General features: G+C 37.8%; 1 protein-coding gene across 1 annotated transcript in view; it reads left to right on the forward strand.

Moving 5' to 3' along the window:
• JMY (junction mediating and regulatory protein, p53 cofactor) overlaps positions 1 to 17,064 on the forward strand; it is a 94,976-nt gene that overhangs the window by 69,266 nt on the left and 8,646 nt on the right. The window contains exons 5-10 of the mRNA XM_066273633.1: positions 4,508 to 4,673; positions 4,835 to 5,022; positions 6,800 to 6,886; positions 12,653 to 12,748; positions 13,883 to 14,480; positions 15,586 to 15,896. Coding sequence (XP_066129730.1) covers positions 4,508 to 4,673; positions 4,835 to 5,022; positions 6,800 to 6,886; positions 12,653 to 12,748; positions 13,883 to 14,480; positions 15,586 to 15,893 — 1,443 coding nt within the window. The 3' untranslated portion in view covers positions 15,894 to 15,896. The remainder of the gene's footprint in view (positions 1 to 4,507; positions 4,674 to 4,834; positions 5,023 to 6,799; positions 6,887 to 12,652; positions 12,749 to 13,882; positions 14,481 to 15,585; positions 15,897 to 17,064) is intronic.

Genomic DNA, 17,064 nt, shown 5'->3' on the forward strand with positions numbered 1-17,064 from the left:
CCAGATGTGTTTCAGAATTCCTAATAGTTCAGATTTTTTTTTAATTATCTTTTTAGTCTGTATGTCATTGATTTCTGCTCCGATCTTTTTTTTTCTTTCTTTATTTATTCATTTAAGGGGAGAGAGAGAGAAAGGGAGGGCAGGAGCAGGAAGCATCAACTCCCATATGTACCTTGACCAGGCAAGCCCAGGGTTTTGAACTGGCGACCTCAGTGTTCCAGGTTGATGTTTGATCCACTGCGCCACCACAGGTCAGGCCTTAATAGTTCAGATTTTAGAAAGTCAACTGAGGGCATATAACTACCAGACAAGTGTTAATATTTCAGTAATGAAACATAAGTATTTATATTAAATGGAATTAATAGGGACTCACATCAATTCAAATCATATTTTCATACAAATGGATTGTGAAATTGGGGTTTTACATCAAAGAAATTATGGATATTTTCAGTTTTCAAAGATTTGTGAAATGTGGAATTTTAGATAATTCCGTCAGCCTGTATGATTATCCATATTTGTGCAGCTGTTATTGTTGGAAACCCATGTTTGTCTGGTTCTAAGTCTCATGTTCTTTCCATCTTTTCCACATAAAAGGGCTAATCTTGAATAAGTTCTTGCCAAGCTTGCCTTTAATGTTATTTCTTCGATGCTTCACATGGTTTTTATGACTACTCTTTGAATCCTTGCTCCATTTCTTATTTACTGCTACTATATTCTCTGTAACTCACACAAGTGGTGAGTGCTCAAAGAGTATTTATTGGCTGTTTTGGCTCCACCCATAGATGTTCTGAAAGCTCTGTTTTTCACAGCCCCTCACATGTCATTGGGTTTTCTAGCACAGTAGGGTGAGAGGCAGAACAGGAGCATCATTAGTTTGTATTATAAATTGCTTTATATTTGCTTTTATGATATAATACAGTCAATAAAATAGGTATACATGGAAACTATATCATTATTGTGCATGAGGGGAATGATCACCTGTAGGGGCAGTAGTGTATGATGTATCCATGGATATCAGCTAGTACTCATGCTCTTTTTCCTTGCTAAATTTACTGCAAAAGCATTTTTTTCTTTGTTTCCTTTTTCATATTTATTAGAATGGTGCTCCCTAACTTTGTCTAGTGGTAAGATCATCCTTGTAGGAATTGGGAGAAGTGGGTCTCGTTCCAGCATTGCTGGTACTACCTGGGTTACATGGGGAAGTCACTGTTTGGTTTGCAGTCTTGATAATCCTGATGTCAAAAGTTGATTGAGAAGGGTGAAAGTTGAGCTGAGTAAAATTTCAAGGTAGCAGACTTATTATTGACACCAACTGTCTTTTTTCTCTTTTGAGCACGTAACCTATTCTTTAGGTTTCGTTCTTGTCCAGGGAGGCGCTGCCCTCAGGTGTAGCAAAGATATCCCGCCTGTGGCACCTGCCTTCTCTGCGCAGCTCCTTGCCTGGGATTGGTGCTCCTCCCACTCTGGGTTCCCATTCCCATTCCCTTAGCTCTGTGCTGTCAGCTGAGTTAGGCAACAGGAAAACCCAGTCTGGAAATGTCAGATGTTCTAGGGGAGAGATTTGGAGAAATGTAGCCCTCACACATCTCTCCATGTCTTTCACTGAGGATTCCATCTCCATGTTGAAGTTTAGATAACCCTCAGAGCACTGTCTCCCCCTCCCCCCCAATTTTCCTTGTCTTTAATCCCCTTCTTAGCTTTATCCCATGAAAGTTCTGTCTACAACCTTTAGCTTTTCCTGAGGCATACCACTGCCATATTGGTTGTTCTCTCAGAGGTTGGTATTTGACTGATTCCTTGTCTGCACTTCAGTCTTTGATGAGGTTTTGTCCTCCTTTTGAACCCAACCATGAAATACACCTCTGGACTCCCTGGCTCTGAATAGGACTCACTGAACCTAAAAACCTCTTACAGTCACTTACTGTAAGAGGGTACCTCCTTCCTTTCTCAGTCTGATATTTGATATTTTCTGTATACTGGTATCTCTATGCACCTCAAGTGTTTTTAAGGTATTCTTACATTTGCAGCAGCTGACAATGTAAAGGTATGTCACCAGGGGACTTTGAACTTCCTTTCTTAGCCAAAGAATTGGATAGGAGAGTGGTAGTTAGCACAGTGTCATGAACGTAGTGGGTAAATGGTTGCCTCTAGCTGGCAAGAACTGAAGGTAGAAAGATGGAACTAACAGCCTATCCTGGATCACAGGAGAACTGATCATAGGTGAAGGTGTTTAGACTGATTTATACGATGGCTTTACTAAATATAATTTCCCACTTAGAGAATAAAGCTTTATAACATTACATAAATAAATATTTATTTTTTAACCTGTTTGTATGCTGTGTTTACAGAGAATGTGAGTGAAGATAACAGAGGAAGATGCTTCCTGGGGCTCTGGTCCCCAGAACTGGAAAAGCCCCAAGATAGTATGTGAAGGGATGTTTATAATTTAAAGTAAGACTGAAGTCTCAGGAAAGAAATCACTCCTAGATTCCTCCTTTCTGACTTAGGACAAAAGCAGCAGGATTTCATTTTGTCAGCATTCCCCTCCATGAGCCACTATACTTAAACCCGTTTGAAGTTTATTCTATATTTATTGTTTGTTACTCATAACATATTTCCTAATGTAGCAGGATTACTGAGTTACAACTTTGATAACTTATTAAATATAACATTTATTAAATAGCACTGTATTTAACTTATCTAGTTATTTTTAAGTGTATCCTATTGCACATTTAAACTACAGCCTAATGGTTACTTTGCAGTTGAATATTTTTATTAAAGGAATTTGTAATTATATTCTAAAACGAACATTACAGTCATTGGGTAGAACTGTATGGATAGCTAGAATGTAAAGGAAGGCTGTAATCTTGTTTGAAACTTACTCTTTTTATGTGCTAACATGTTTCACCAACCCCCAGCCAGAAGGGATTATTTTGTAGCAATAAAAATTCACTGTCTTTGCTGCTCTAGCTGTCCCAGGACTACCAGATAAATATGTTCCTGATATTCTGGAAGCCTTTGGTGATGTCTCACATGAGCTCATAAACATTTCTCTCATTGTCCTCACTGTTCTTCCCCACTTCCTTTGTTAGTCGCTCTCTGGCATTGCCACTTGAGCCCAGGACCTCTTCACCAATGCTGCTAGTTCCCAGCAGACTGATACCTGTGCTAAGAGTCTCCTGGAACTTCTAAGCATGAACCCGAAACTGCCAAAGTGATGGTGCCATATTCTTAGAAGAATGCTTACTCTGTCACACCAGAAAATTATGCTTGAACTTCTCCTCTTACAGACTCATGGAAAGCTTCCTCTTGCACCTTTCTCCAGACAGCCAAATAGGAATCCATGGAATCACCCTTCCTGACTTATGCTTTCTGTCGTGGTAGAAAAATGTCTTTTCCCTCTCATGTCAGGACTAGAACCAATAAACAAATCTTATGCAAGACCACCTACCACTTTCTGAGACATGTACAGAAATTTCTGAATCCCATCTTAGGTTCATTGTAGGACCCTGAGTGCATTTACTTAGATACTAGTGGTGATCATTATCGGTAGATTGCAAGGATTTCCATGGAAAATAGTTGTCATGTTGCCTCAACTCATACCCCTCACTTCTTCAGTCAACAGATCCTAGAAGCTAGCCAGGCTGTGACCTTGGAGCAAAACAAAGCCCTGGATGCATGGGGTTGACCAAACTTACCCTCTGGTGTAACTATCCAAGTATGGCCGAATCTGATTCATAGATCTCATATGAAAGGGATCATTGCAGAACTAGCAACTACTTCTGAAAGTGAAGAGGGACACCATTGATATTTATGTCAAGACAGTTAGAATAATATATTATCCTAAAGGTGGATGAGCTGTAATATAAACAAACTTTAAAAACCTTATTTATACCATTTTTTCTAGTTCTGTTTAAAACTATATGTTTTAATTAACTGTTTTTATGTCCTTTTTTAAAATCTTCATTCTGGCCCTGGCCAGTTGGCTCAGTGGTAGAGCGTCAGCCTGGTGTGCAGGAGTCCTGGGTTCGATTCCCAGCCAGGGCACACAGGAGAAGCGCCCATCTGCTTCTCCACCCCTCCCCCTCTCCTTCCTCTCTGTCTCTCTCTTCCCCTCCCGCAGCCAAGGCTCCATTGGAGTAAAGATGGCCCGGGTGCTGGGGATGGCTCCTTGGCCTCTGCCCCAGGCGCTAGAGTGGCTCTGGTCGCGACAGAGCAATGCCCCGGAGAGGCAGAGCATCGCCCCCTGGTGGGCGTGCCGGGTGGATCCGGTCGAGTGCATGCAGGAGTCTGTCTGACTGTCTCTCCCTGTTTCCAGCTTCAGAAAAATAAAAAAAATAATAATAAAAAGTATAAAATCTTCATTCTGTCCTGTTTCTTTTTTAATACAGTTGCTTTATGGATCTATCCTATCTGATTAGTTTTAATTTCTATTTATAACTTACAACATGATTTTTTTTCTTGTCCCCACCAACTAGAAATGTTCTTATTTTTGTTTTCAATGCAGATGCAGAGTCTGCAGGGCGGCACAGAGGCCCTAGCCCGATTGGATCAGTTAGAAGCTGATTATTATGACCTACAGCTTCAGTTGTATGAAGTGCAGTTTGAGATCTTGAAATGTGAAGAGTTACTGTTGACAGCACAACTGGAAAGCATCAGAAGACTTATATCAGGTATGGTGTACAATTAACCGCGTAAGTCTGCAAAAGACTGAATACTTGACAATAGAGAATGGCTTTGCCTGAGCTTACAGAGCCAGTAAATGGATTAGAACTCTGTTCTGTCTCTACAGTCCATGCTCCTAACCATCACCCTTTGCTGTTCTTTGGAACAGAAAAGAGAGATGAAGTTGTGTACTATGACACTTATGAAAGTATGGAGGCCATGCTGGAGAAGGAGGAGCTGGCTGCGTCGGTGCATTTACAGAGAGAGGAGCTGCAGAAGCTCCAGCAGAAAGCACGCCAGCTGGAAGCAAGACGTGGACGGGTCTCAGCCAAGAAAGCCTACCTCAGAAATAAAAAGGTACATAGGTTACACAGTTTTCAAATATATAGCCTTAATTTTTCAGTCTTACTTTTTTTCATTACCTGGTCTTTGATCTATAACTAATTATTTTAACCTAGTTTGTCATTAATTCTTATATGGATATATCTTTTAAAATGAATTAAGTTATTATGGGGTATTGCTTCAGCTGCTGCTGGAGTTACTTGGTAATATATGATATTTATAACCTGTCACCTTTTTAAAATCTGAAAAAAAATTTAATTTCAAAACACATCTGACCTCTGTTTGGATAAGGGATTGTGGACCTGTATTCTCATTTCATAACCAAGGGAATCAAGATGTTTAGTAGTTAAACAAACGGCCCAAGGAAAAGTGGTTAGTATGGGCCCACGTAGGATTCTGTCTTAGGTCTGTGTGACACAGAAGCTGGAGTCATTATATCACTGTCATGTCACTATATAATACTACCTTAATTTTCTCATGGAGACTGCCCTGGACAAGTTCATTTCATGATCAGTACTTGCTAGGCAAGACTTAACCCAGTGTGGCTAAAGAATATAATATAAACAGTTGCTTTAAAAAATAGTTTACTGGGCCCTGGCTGGTTGGCTCAGCGGTAGAGCGTCGGCCTGGCGTGCAGAAGTCCCGGGTTCGATTCCCAGCCAGGGCACATAGGAGAGGTGCCCATTTGCTTCTCCACCCCCCCCCCCTTCCTCTCTGTCTCTCTCTTCCCCTCCCACAGCCAAGGCTCCATTGGAGCAAAGATGGCCCGGGCGCTGGGGATGGCTCCTTGGCCTCTGCCCCAGGCGCTAGAGTGGCTCTTGTTGCAGCAGAGTGACGCCCCCTGGTGGGCAGAGCGTCGCCCCTGGTGGGCGTGCCGGGTGGATCCTGGTCGGGTGCATGCGGGAGTCTGTCTGACTGTCTCTCCCCGTTTCCAGCTTCAATAAAAGAAAAAAAATAGTTTACTGGCTTAAATGGTCATTCCTTAGATGCCTTTCTCTTGTTAGAAGAGTAATCTATTGGTTGGTATAGCCTTGAGAGTGTTGCAAACTAATGTGAAGCCTTTTATCTATAGTACTTTTCCAGAAGGACTCAGGGAAAATGAAGACTTAGCATGATGCCACTGAAAAGTTGCCAGTTGATAGTGCATTATTTTGTAAAGAAGCCCATTTATCCCATTTTATTATTGTTTATATTTTCATGTGATTAGAAAAAGCATACCTATATTTTCCTTATAATACTGACTTTCTGGTCTTTAAGATGTCTTTTAGTTCTGAAGTCTATAACCAGAATTTTCAAATTTCATGATACGGTTTAAATCAGCTCTGGCAAAATCATGTTCTTGACTCATCAGAGAGAACTTAAGAGTACAGACTTTAAGCTGAGAGTTGTACATCTTTTGCCAAGACAGTTAAAAGAGTACACTAAGACTTAGGATCTTCTGGCCACAGACTTCAGAGCTGAAAGACACTTTTGAAATTAGTACATAAAAACACTCCCTTCCATTCCAGTCTTCCTTGCCCCATCCTCCCCCTCCAAAAAAAGAGAAATCCAGAATGCTAGAGAAGTTTTAATAGTTTGATACAAGAATCTTTTTTTAAGATCATAATTATTGAGTTTATGCTGTTTTAGCATTCCAAATGAGAAACTGGAGGTTGTGTATTTAGTATTTTGCTGTGTAGGTATATGTAGGTATATATTAAGATTAAAATTTAACTTCTCAAGTAAACCCTGGTATGGTTTTTAAAATCTTTTAAGTTTCGTTTATATTAAAACATACTTGATGTAATTATAGGAAATTTGTATTGCAAAACACAACGAAAAATTCCAGCAGCGCCTTCGGAGTGAAGAGGAGTATAGAACTCATCACACAGCACAGCTGGTAAGTGTGGATTCTTGGAGACAGAACAAAATTTCGATTTTTACATGTATCAAAGTGAATAAAGTCTATAGAGAAGAAAAACTGTTATAAGTACAGATGTTAGCTTTAGTTCACTATATATATGCTTATACTGTATAATTTAGAGTAGCTTTAGTCAGATAGCACATACATATGCACAGCTTCCCTACTAGCCAAATCCCACACAAGAATGGTACATTTGTTATATTGGTGAACCAACATTAACATCATTATCACTCAAAGTCCATAGTTTACATTAGAATTCATTCTTGGTGTACACATTCTATTGGTTTAGACAAATGTATAATGACATAGATTCACCATTAATAGTATCATACAGAATATTTTCACTGCCCTAAAAATCCTCTGTGCATTCCCCTGTCCCCAAACTTCTGGCAATCATTGATGTTTTTACTCTCCATAGTTTTTCCTTTTCCAGAATGTTTACTTGTAATCATGCAGTAGGTTCCTTTTATTTTTCAGATTGGCTTATTTAATTTAGTAATACGCATTTAAGGTTCTATTGTGTTTTCATGGCCTGATGGCTTGTTTCAGCACTCAATAGTATTTCACTGCTTGGATATACCACAGTTCATACATTCATCTACTGAAGGATATGTTGGTTGCCTCCAAGTTTTGGCAATTATGAATAAAGCTGCTGTAAACACCATACAGGTTTTTGTTTAGACATATTTTTCAACTCTTGGGTAAATACCAAGGAATATGATTGCTGGATTGAATGGTAAGAGTGTTTAACTTTGTAGGAAATTGCCAAAGTGTCTTCCAAAGTGGCTGTACCATTTTGCATTCTCACCAGTGTTTGGTGCTATCATTGTTTTGGATTTTAGCCGTTGTAATAGGTGTGTGGTTATTTTCAGTTTGCAATTTCCTAATGGCATATGATGAGCATCTTTTCATAATCCTTATTTGTCATTAGTATATCTTCTTTGGAGAATTTTAAGAATTTATTTTATATGTTTTGTAACAGTCCTTTATCAGATATATCTTTTGCAAATGTCTTCTCCAAGTCTGTGCCTGTTCTTTCATTCCTTGAATATCTTTCATAGGGCAAAAGCTTTTAATTTTAATGAAGTCCAACTTCCAAGCTTTCTTTCATAAGTTGTATATTTTATGTTATATCTGAGAAGTCATCATTAAACCCAGGGTCATCTATATTTTTTTCTATCTTATATTTTAGAAGCTTTATGGTTTTGTATTTAGGTCTGTGATCCATTTTGAGTTACTATTTGAGTTATTTTGAGGGTAATTATCTTTGGCTAACCTTTTTTTTTTTTTTGGCATACAGATGTCTGGTTTCCAGCACCATTTGCTGAAAAAATTATCTATTCTCCATTTAATTGCCTTTGCTCCTTTGTTAAATCAGTTAGTATACTTAATGTGGGTCTCTTTCTGAGTTCTCTATTCTGTTACATTGAGTAAGTCTTTTGCCTCTTTCAGGAAACTTTAGAATCTGCTTGTCAGCACCATAAAATAAGCAGCTGGGGTTTTGATTAAAATTGCATTGACTCTATAGATCAAATAGGGAATAATTGACACTTTAACAATACTGAGTCGCCTGACCAGGCAGTGGCACAGTGGATAGAGCATCAGACTGGGATGCGGAAGACCCAGGTTCGAGACCCTGAGGTCGCCGGCTTGAGCAAGGGCTCATCTGGTTTGAGCAAAAGCTCACCAGCTTGGACCCAAGATCGCTGGCTTCAGCAAGGGGTTACTGGGTCTGCTGAAGGCCCATGGTCAGGGCGCATATGAGAAAGCAATCAATAAACAACTAAAGGTGTCACAACGAAAAACTGATGATTGATGCTTCTCATCTCTCTCCGTTTCTGTCTGTCTGTCCCTAGCTCTCTCTCTGACTCTCTCTGTCTCTGTAAAAAAAAAAAAAAAAAAAAAAATACTGAGTCTTCCTATCCACGGACAAGGAATATATCTCCATTTGTTTAGTTCTTTTAATTTTTTATATTTTGTTGTTTGTTTCATACAGATCTTATACATATTTTATTAAATTTGTACCTAAATTTACCTTTCTTTGTTGTTGTTATAATACAGTTTTTTATTTCAAATTCTAGTTTGCTGGTACATTAGAAAGCAGTTGGCTTTTTTATATGTCAATCTGGTATCCTACAACTTTGCTGTAATCACATATTAGTTCCAGTTTTTTCTTTCCTTGGTCTGTTCTTTCAAATTTTCCACATAGACAGTGATGTCATCTGCAAGTAAAAACAGTTTTATTCCTTCTGTCCCAGTCTGTATACCTTGTTATTTGCTTTGCTTGTTGCATTAGCTAGGACTTCCTATACAATGTTGAAAAGGAGTGATCAGAGGGGACATTATACATTTGTCTTTTCTTGATCTTAATAAGAATGTTTCTAGTTTCTAATCACTAAGTATAATATATTCTATAATTAAGTGTAAGGTTTTTTGTAAATATTGTTTATCAAGTTGAGGAAGTTCTCCTCTATTCATAGTATGTTAAGATCATTAGTTCACTTTTCTGAAAACCTTCCACTGCCAGTATCGCTGTACCTCGTCATGCCTGCAGTAGATTATTCTGGAGTAGTCTTTTCAGACATGTCTTAGGTTAGTCAACACGAGTGATTTATATATCATTAAACAGCAGAAATGCTAACATAATCATATCATTATATATGCTTGCTTAAATTTTTTCTTTAACATGCAAGGCCAAAGGGCTTCATTTGTCTATTTTATCACTTAAGCATATTTGGCAATGTTAGCTAAAGCTGAGGCCCCTTACTCTTTGGTCTTAAACACATAAAATTAGCCAAAATTACCCATTAACTATATGATTCAATTTTTTTTTAGAAGCTAGAAATAGATAAGTTAATTAGTACACTTTTGTTTTTTATTACTATTTTCCTGGTCAGAAACTGGTTTATAAGAAAGGTTAGACAGTGGGTCGGCAGAACAGGTGTATGAGAATGGCCCCATCACCATCAGTACCTGCACTGTCAGCTTGTTACTGAAATTCCTTAGAATTTGTTCTTTATTACAATAAGATTTTGGCTTCTGATAAAATGCTAATACCTTGTTGGAGTAACTAATTACTTTTAGAATGAATATGAAATCCTTTCTCAGAGTTTAATAGGGCAAAGAGGAATAAAAATAAGGAAATGGATATTTGAGGGACTCTCAAAGATAAATGGTGGAATACCTCATTGTGGGAGAATGAATTCTTTATCTAGTCATCTCTAACATATATACATAAAGGAAAATGAAAGTTTGCTTATCTAGATCAGGATATATCAATGTTTTTCAAAGCTAGTTTTAAACCACCTTTATCAAAATCTTTTGGGTGTAGATTTAGAATGTGATCCCTAGATTTTAGCCTTTTGCAAATTAAATATGTGAGACAAAGGAAGTTTTCTATTTGATAGTAAGCTCTAAAACAATAGTTAAAAATGTAAAATTACTTTTTTTTTTTAACTCAAAGACAGATTGGGTAAGGGAAGGAAGTAGTGGTCAGGAAATAAATCAATGCTTCCCACTAAAAAATGCATGCTTGTTTTATGTAACCACACTCATAACTCAGGAGTTTCATTTCAAGAGAGTACACATGGAATACTTTTAAGCTGTAGTTTATGGAAATTGATCAGAACTTTTTTAGTTATTTTGTTCAAGATGGCTTCTTTTAATACTACCTACTTCCTCTATGCTCTGCTATGGGCCCTGGCTAATTATTGTCTTAAAAAATACTTTGTTGGGAAAACCTTTTATTGCTTTTTTGAAGCATAATATATACATGATATACATACAGAAAAGTGTAGATTAATAAACAGAATGTTAACAGGAATCCACTCTGGGTTACCCTCTGTTACCATCCAGTAAGTACTCCCTGCCACAATTTTCTATCCCTGAGTTTAATTTGATTAATCTTGAAGATGGTTAGATTTTATTAACCCTTTGAGTAGTACGAATATTTATAAATGTATGTCCTCATGCCTCCTGACCATCCAGAGTACAATTTATTTTAAAAACATGTAAGGTAACATTAAAAAAAGGCAAATGTGTGTTCTTCTTGTTTCCATAAATTGGTTATCAAACAAGTATGATTTTAAATTAATAAAACTGGAACTGGAACTAATTTTATTTTTTGAAAAAAACACACCTCACTCCTGGGGTCAGCGAGCATGAATAAAACTCACTACTCAAAGGGTTAAGATAGTATTTCAGGAAAGATTGATGGTTGCGGTATTTTCTGAGTTCTGGCATGTTTGGGAATGCTAGTCTGTTTCCTTTATATGTAAAGGACAATTTGGCTGGATGATACTGTCATATTTCCTCTTCATCAAAGACATTAGGAGACATTGCTACACTGCCTTATAGCCTGGAAAGGCCTGAGGGAACCTCTCCCAACCCATACCCCCTTTCAAGACTTAACTTTTCTGCCTGGATGCCCATGAAGAATCTTTCTTTTCTGTAGAAGTCTGGTAACTTGACCAGTTGATCACTGTGCAGGAGGGTTTCCTAAAACTTCATGTACACTTTCAGTCTGAAGATCCAAGTCATCCTTTATATTTTGATATAACCATCCAAGGCAAATGTTAGAAATTATATTGTCCAGGACAAAGCTGGTGGGAAAGAAGAGAGAGGCAATAGTAGAAGAATGAATTTGAAAAGGACAGCAGACAAATGGAAGAAAGACAGATATAATGACATACTGGGAACCACAAGTATGTCCATGCGAAATTATCTGGTCTTGGGGGAGGTATCTCCAATTTTTTTTTAATGTTTATTTATTGGTTTTAGTGAGAGAGGAAGGGTGGGGGAGAGAGAGACAGGAACATCCATCTGTTCTTGTGTGTGCCCTGACTGGGGATCGAACCAGCAACATCTGTGCTTCAGGATGATGCTCTAATTAACTGAGCTCTCTGGGCAGGGCGATATTTCCAATTAAAAACAAACAAACAAAGCAAAGCAGCCTGACCTGTGGTGGTGCAGTGGATAGAGCATCAACCTGGAATGCTGAATGAGTTCCCTGGTTCGAGGCCCTGGGCTTGCTCGGTCAAGGCACATATGAGAAGTGGTTTTGAGCTGATGTTTCCCACTCCTCCCCCTTCTTTCACTGTTTCTCTCCCTCCTTTCTAAAAAAAAAAATTTATAAAAAGGAATAAATAAAAAATTTTAAAAACCATTAAGAGAAATCATAAAAATAAAATAAAGCCATATCCCACTTACCTATCTAGAAAGCCTTTTCATTTATTTAATATTTGTTTGCCTAAAGAAATTTAATTAGACAGCTTTTAGGTGATTCAACAACACAGGAAAAATTTTTGTACAGGTAACTGCCAACATTAAGTTGTGTTAGTAAATCAAACAGTTCATGTATAATTCTGAAAGCACTTTTTTTCTAACTGCTGATTTTATTGGTTGACATAATATATAATATCTAAATCGCTGACTAAATGTTTGGTGATTTCATTTTTAATGCCCACTATTTGAGTTGGCAGAATATAGCAGCCATAAGTTATTTCATACTAAAATTGTTCAAGCCAGAACCCCAAAGATGAAACTTTTTTTTTAGTTCAGAGATTTTATTCTGTTTAACATAGTAAAATCATCTTTAATGGAGAGTAAATACAAAATATGAAACGGTATTATTTTGTCATTGTGAATTTTAAAATAAATTCTGTTAAAAATTAGTCCTTTGTGCCATAAGACCAAAAGAAATGGGAAACAATCATAATGCAATTATTATTAATTTTTTACCAGAAGAGAGAAAAATTACATGATGAAGAAGAAAGAAAAAGTGCTTGGGTTAGCCAAGAAAGACAGAGAACACTGGATAGACTTCGAACTTTTAAACAGGTACTAAAAATACACACTCGTATTGTAAGATTTCTTTATTTGATAATAACTTAGTTTTTCCTTTGTTATTTAGAAAATATTTACATCAGACTTTTGTTTTTAAACTAATGTTTTCATTACATAGCTACCTCTTCTCCAGCTGTTTCCAGAATAGTCTTGTGACCCTTGGCCTACTATTTCAGGGTAGTATGAGAGGGATGGTCAAGGCCTCTGGGAAGCCTGGATTCCTTTTGAGTTTTATAAAATTAATTAATTTACTGCCAACTCTCCATTTTAGGCATAAACCTGTTATTGGTTCCACTTCTATCAGTCTATGATAGTGATTTATGGAAATGACTAGTGGCAGAAGTGGACGGTGGATCAGCATACATGAGAAATGCTTCCGAGTTTTCTTACCAGACTAACCCAGGACTTCTGGACACTGATAGCACAGCAGCTCATTATTTTCTTTGAACTGTGCTTAAGCAGAATAATTTGTTGTTAAAGTGCTCAGGAGTCTTAACTTCTGCTGTCTGTGATGAGGGATCATCTTACACGTGAAGAAAGCTTTTGATAAAGTACTCAGTATTATGGTGAAGGGGGGGTGGAAAGACAGGGTCTTTAATACAAGGATAAACCTTGAACTTAAGTAAATGCATTAATGCTACATTTTACTCTAGTAAAACTATAGAATAAGAGTTCCTGTGTGTCTGTCAGTACTCTAAAAAATTTTATCTGTAAGCATTTAAAAATACGTATAAGAAATGAGTAATAGTTCCTTAGCTTTCTGTATATATTTCTTTGACACCATTTATGTTGCATAATTTACATTGTTATTTTTTTTTGTTTAAATTTGTTTTTTCAGGAAAGACCTTTTTTTTTAAAATCATGTGGCAATTTTCAATACTTGCTTAAGTTGACGAAAGGATATAAGACTTGATAAAGGGTTTGATGATAAGCAGCTAATGCGGAGTTTGGTGATGACGAGGGTAGTACACTTCCGTACTCTGGGTTTTTGTGTAACTTTATTAAAGAATTTTTTCTGAAAATCACAAAAGCTCCCAAATAACATCTTTCATTTGAGGGAGAAAATAACCATTTATTCATAACTCATTTTAATGTAATTTAATGTTATGATAACTTCTCATTTTTTAGAGGTACCCTGGCCAAGTTATACTGAAGTCAACTAGACTGCGGCTGGCTCACGCAAGGAGGAGGAGTGCCCCCAGCCCTGTGCCCGGCAAGGACCAGTGCGGCGCTGTGGCAGGAGCGCTCCAGGTGGAGGAGGACAGTGAGGAGGTGGAGGACGGCAGAGTCAGGCTTGGGTCCCCACAGACAGCAGAAGCCCAAAGCCTCGGACAGCTTGAGGAGACTTCATTACTACAACTTGAAGCCACTTCATTACTTCTCAGTGATGTTACCTCGCAACTGCCTCCCACTGTTTCTCTTTCACTTTTGAATAATACTGACCTTGAACCAGGTTCTGTTACCACAGATCCACTCCCACCACCTCTTCCTCCAACACCCCCTCCCCCCCCACCTCCTCCCCCCCCTCCCCCCCCACCACCTTTGCCTGTTGCTAAGGACAACAGCCCAGAGACACTGGAGAAAGGTCTGGCTGGAACGGAGGGGAGCGAGAAGCGGATCCCAAAGTCGGCCAGCGCCCCCTCAGCACGCCTCTTTGACAGTAGCCAGCTGGTCAGTGCCAGGAAGAAGCTCAAAAAGACTGCTGAAGGTTTGCAGAGGAGGAGAGGTAAGTTACAAAGGAATTGTCATGTTCCTTTGTTGAATAAAGTGAGGCATAATCAAAGGACTTATTTCATAGGATGTTGCATAGCTTCAAACATTTTATTTTTAAACATTATTTGATAGCAAACAGGTTTTCAAGGTCAGAGCAGGGCAGAATTCTTACCAACCCACATTGACAAATGTGTACAGACACAGAAATGTGCACCTTCTTTAGTTGGTAAGCATGTTTTTAAAAATATATTTTCTGAAACGACTCTGATCTTTTTGCATAAGAAAGTCTGATTAGACCTGGGAAACACAAGAAAGATACTCACATTAGAAAGCTTAAGCCATCTGGTTAGAACTCACACTAGGATGACTTTGGCAAGACATTATAATATTTAGTCAGATGTTTATTGAGGACTTTAGTATACACTCTGTTTAAAGAAGCAAAAAGGAGGCCTGACCTGTGGTGGTGCAGTGGATAAAGCGTTGACCTGGAATGCTGAGGTCACCAGTTTGAGACCCTGGACTTGCCTGGTCAAGGCACATATGGGAGTTAAGGAACAGGAAGTAATATGTGCAATTTATTGCATGTCATATATGCCTTAAAGCTGTTTTTGAAAAGAACAGAAAATAATCCTGGCTCTTAAGGAGCTTCAGCTGCCATAAAACATTCTGCATATTTTATTTTTATCTGAGAGATCATCCTTAAAATATATTTTACCATGTCCCAAGTAGAATTTTATATGAAAAACAAATACAATCACTATAATGAACCAAAATTTAATTTAAAAAAATTTTAAATCAGTATGAATTTAGATTGGGCTGCTGCATTATGGAAATCCTTTGTAGCCTCACCTATGATACTCTTAAAGACCACCTCTTTGCTCACACTCTGTTCCTTTTTCTCACATGGGAAATTTTAGAAATAACTAATAGCTGACATAGAACTTGAGTCTTGGGATTTCTTTTAGCATAATTAGGATCTCGTGTGCTTTGTGGCCCATTTTGTTAATGACGTTTTCGGTGTCATGGGCTAACACAGTCCTGAAGTCTAGAGGTTATACTGTAGTAATAGTTTGACTCTTAAGTGCAATCCTAACTGTAATGTTCTTTCATTTTTTAAGTGAGCTCACCCATGGATGAGGTGCTAGCTTCCTTGAAACGTGGTAGTTTTCACCTGAAAAAGGTTGAACAGCGAACTTTGCCTCCTTTTCCTGATGAAGATGATAGTAATAATATCTTGGCACAAATAAGGAAGGGGGTAAAATTGAAGAAAGTACAGAAGGAAGTTTTGAGAGAATCCTTCACGCTTCTGCCTGACACAGACCCTCTAACAAGGAGTATCCATGAAGCTCTTAGAAGAATCAAAGAAGCATCCCCTGAATCAGAAGATGAAGAAGAGGCTTTGCCTTGCACAGAATGGGAAAACTAACAAGTAAATGGTCTTACTTTCTTCAGTAGCTTTTGGTAACACAGCTTTTATATTGGGTAATGAGGTCTGTTACAGTTTATTGAGTCTGAGGTTTATTATTTATTGTACAGCTCAATTGTAGTTGGGTCATACATTTGTAAACTTCAAGTTTTACTTCTGTAGTTTCTAGAAACAATAGAAAAGCAGTTTTCAAAGATAACTGCTTGTATATGCTGTTTTTCTATTCAGCTCATTATAGTACATATCACAGGAGAGTAGCTCTGTGGGTTTTGGTTACATATTTGGCATTTTCCTAGGGTAATAAGAGAGTTATACTCCAGTACATTTTAATAAGTAACTAACTATAAAGGAATGTGGCACAAATTATGCTAAATACATAGAATCAGTAAAGATAATATATACTCCGAGTTGTATAATATGTAGCATCACGACATTTCACCAAAAGGGGGAAGACTCATAGTCCTAGAAGAAGTAAAGAAAGAGTAATAAACTTCTTTATTAGCAGTTATTCTTAAATGTGCTTGATTATAAGAATTACCTGGAAAGCTTATTAAAAAATTCCTGGCTTTAGTGGATAAAGCAATAAAGCATCAACCCAGCATACCAGAGCTCATGGGTTTTCAACCCCTGGTCAGGGCACATAGTGTGAGTACACAACTAGATGGAGCAACTAAGTGAAACCACAAACTTAAGCTCTTATCTCTCTCTCTCTCTCTCTCTCTCAAAAGAAAAAGAGGGGGGTACAGATTCCTGACCTTCACTCCCCAGGATACTGACCAAATAGATCTGGTGTATATGCAGGAATACATTTGAATTTTGGAGGCTTAATACAAATTTTCATATTGATTAATACAAATTTTCATATTGATTACATGTGCAAAGATACTATTTTGGATATCAGATGTTACTAAAAGCAATTTTACCTATTCATTTTGGGCATGGGTCCATCAGGATAATCTTCTTACTCCCAATCCCACCTCTCTCCAGCAGCATCTGCACAGATCAGTAGCTTAACAGAATGGGGCAAACCACATTCCTCTTGATAAGTGGTTGTGTGTTACCTTTAAAGTGCTTGAGACAACATTACAGAGCACCACGGTCCTGCCATGGGTCTTGGGCTTTTGTTGTCCTTTCCAAGGGCCGCCTTGTAAGAGGCCCTGATTAATGGTCA

Source organism: Saccopteryx bilineata, chromosome 4 (assembly GCF_036850765.1).
Source record: "Saccopteryx bilineata isolate mSacBil1 chromosome 4, mSacBil1_pri_phased_curated, whole genome shotgun sequence".
Taxonomy (NCBI): domain Eukaryota; kingdom Metazoa; phylum Chordata; class Mammalia; order Chiroptera; family Emballonuridae; genus Saccopteryx; species Saccopteryx bilineata.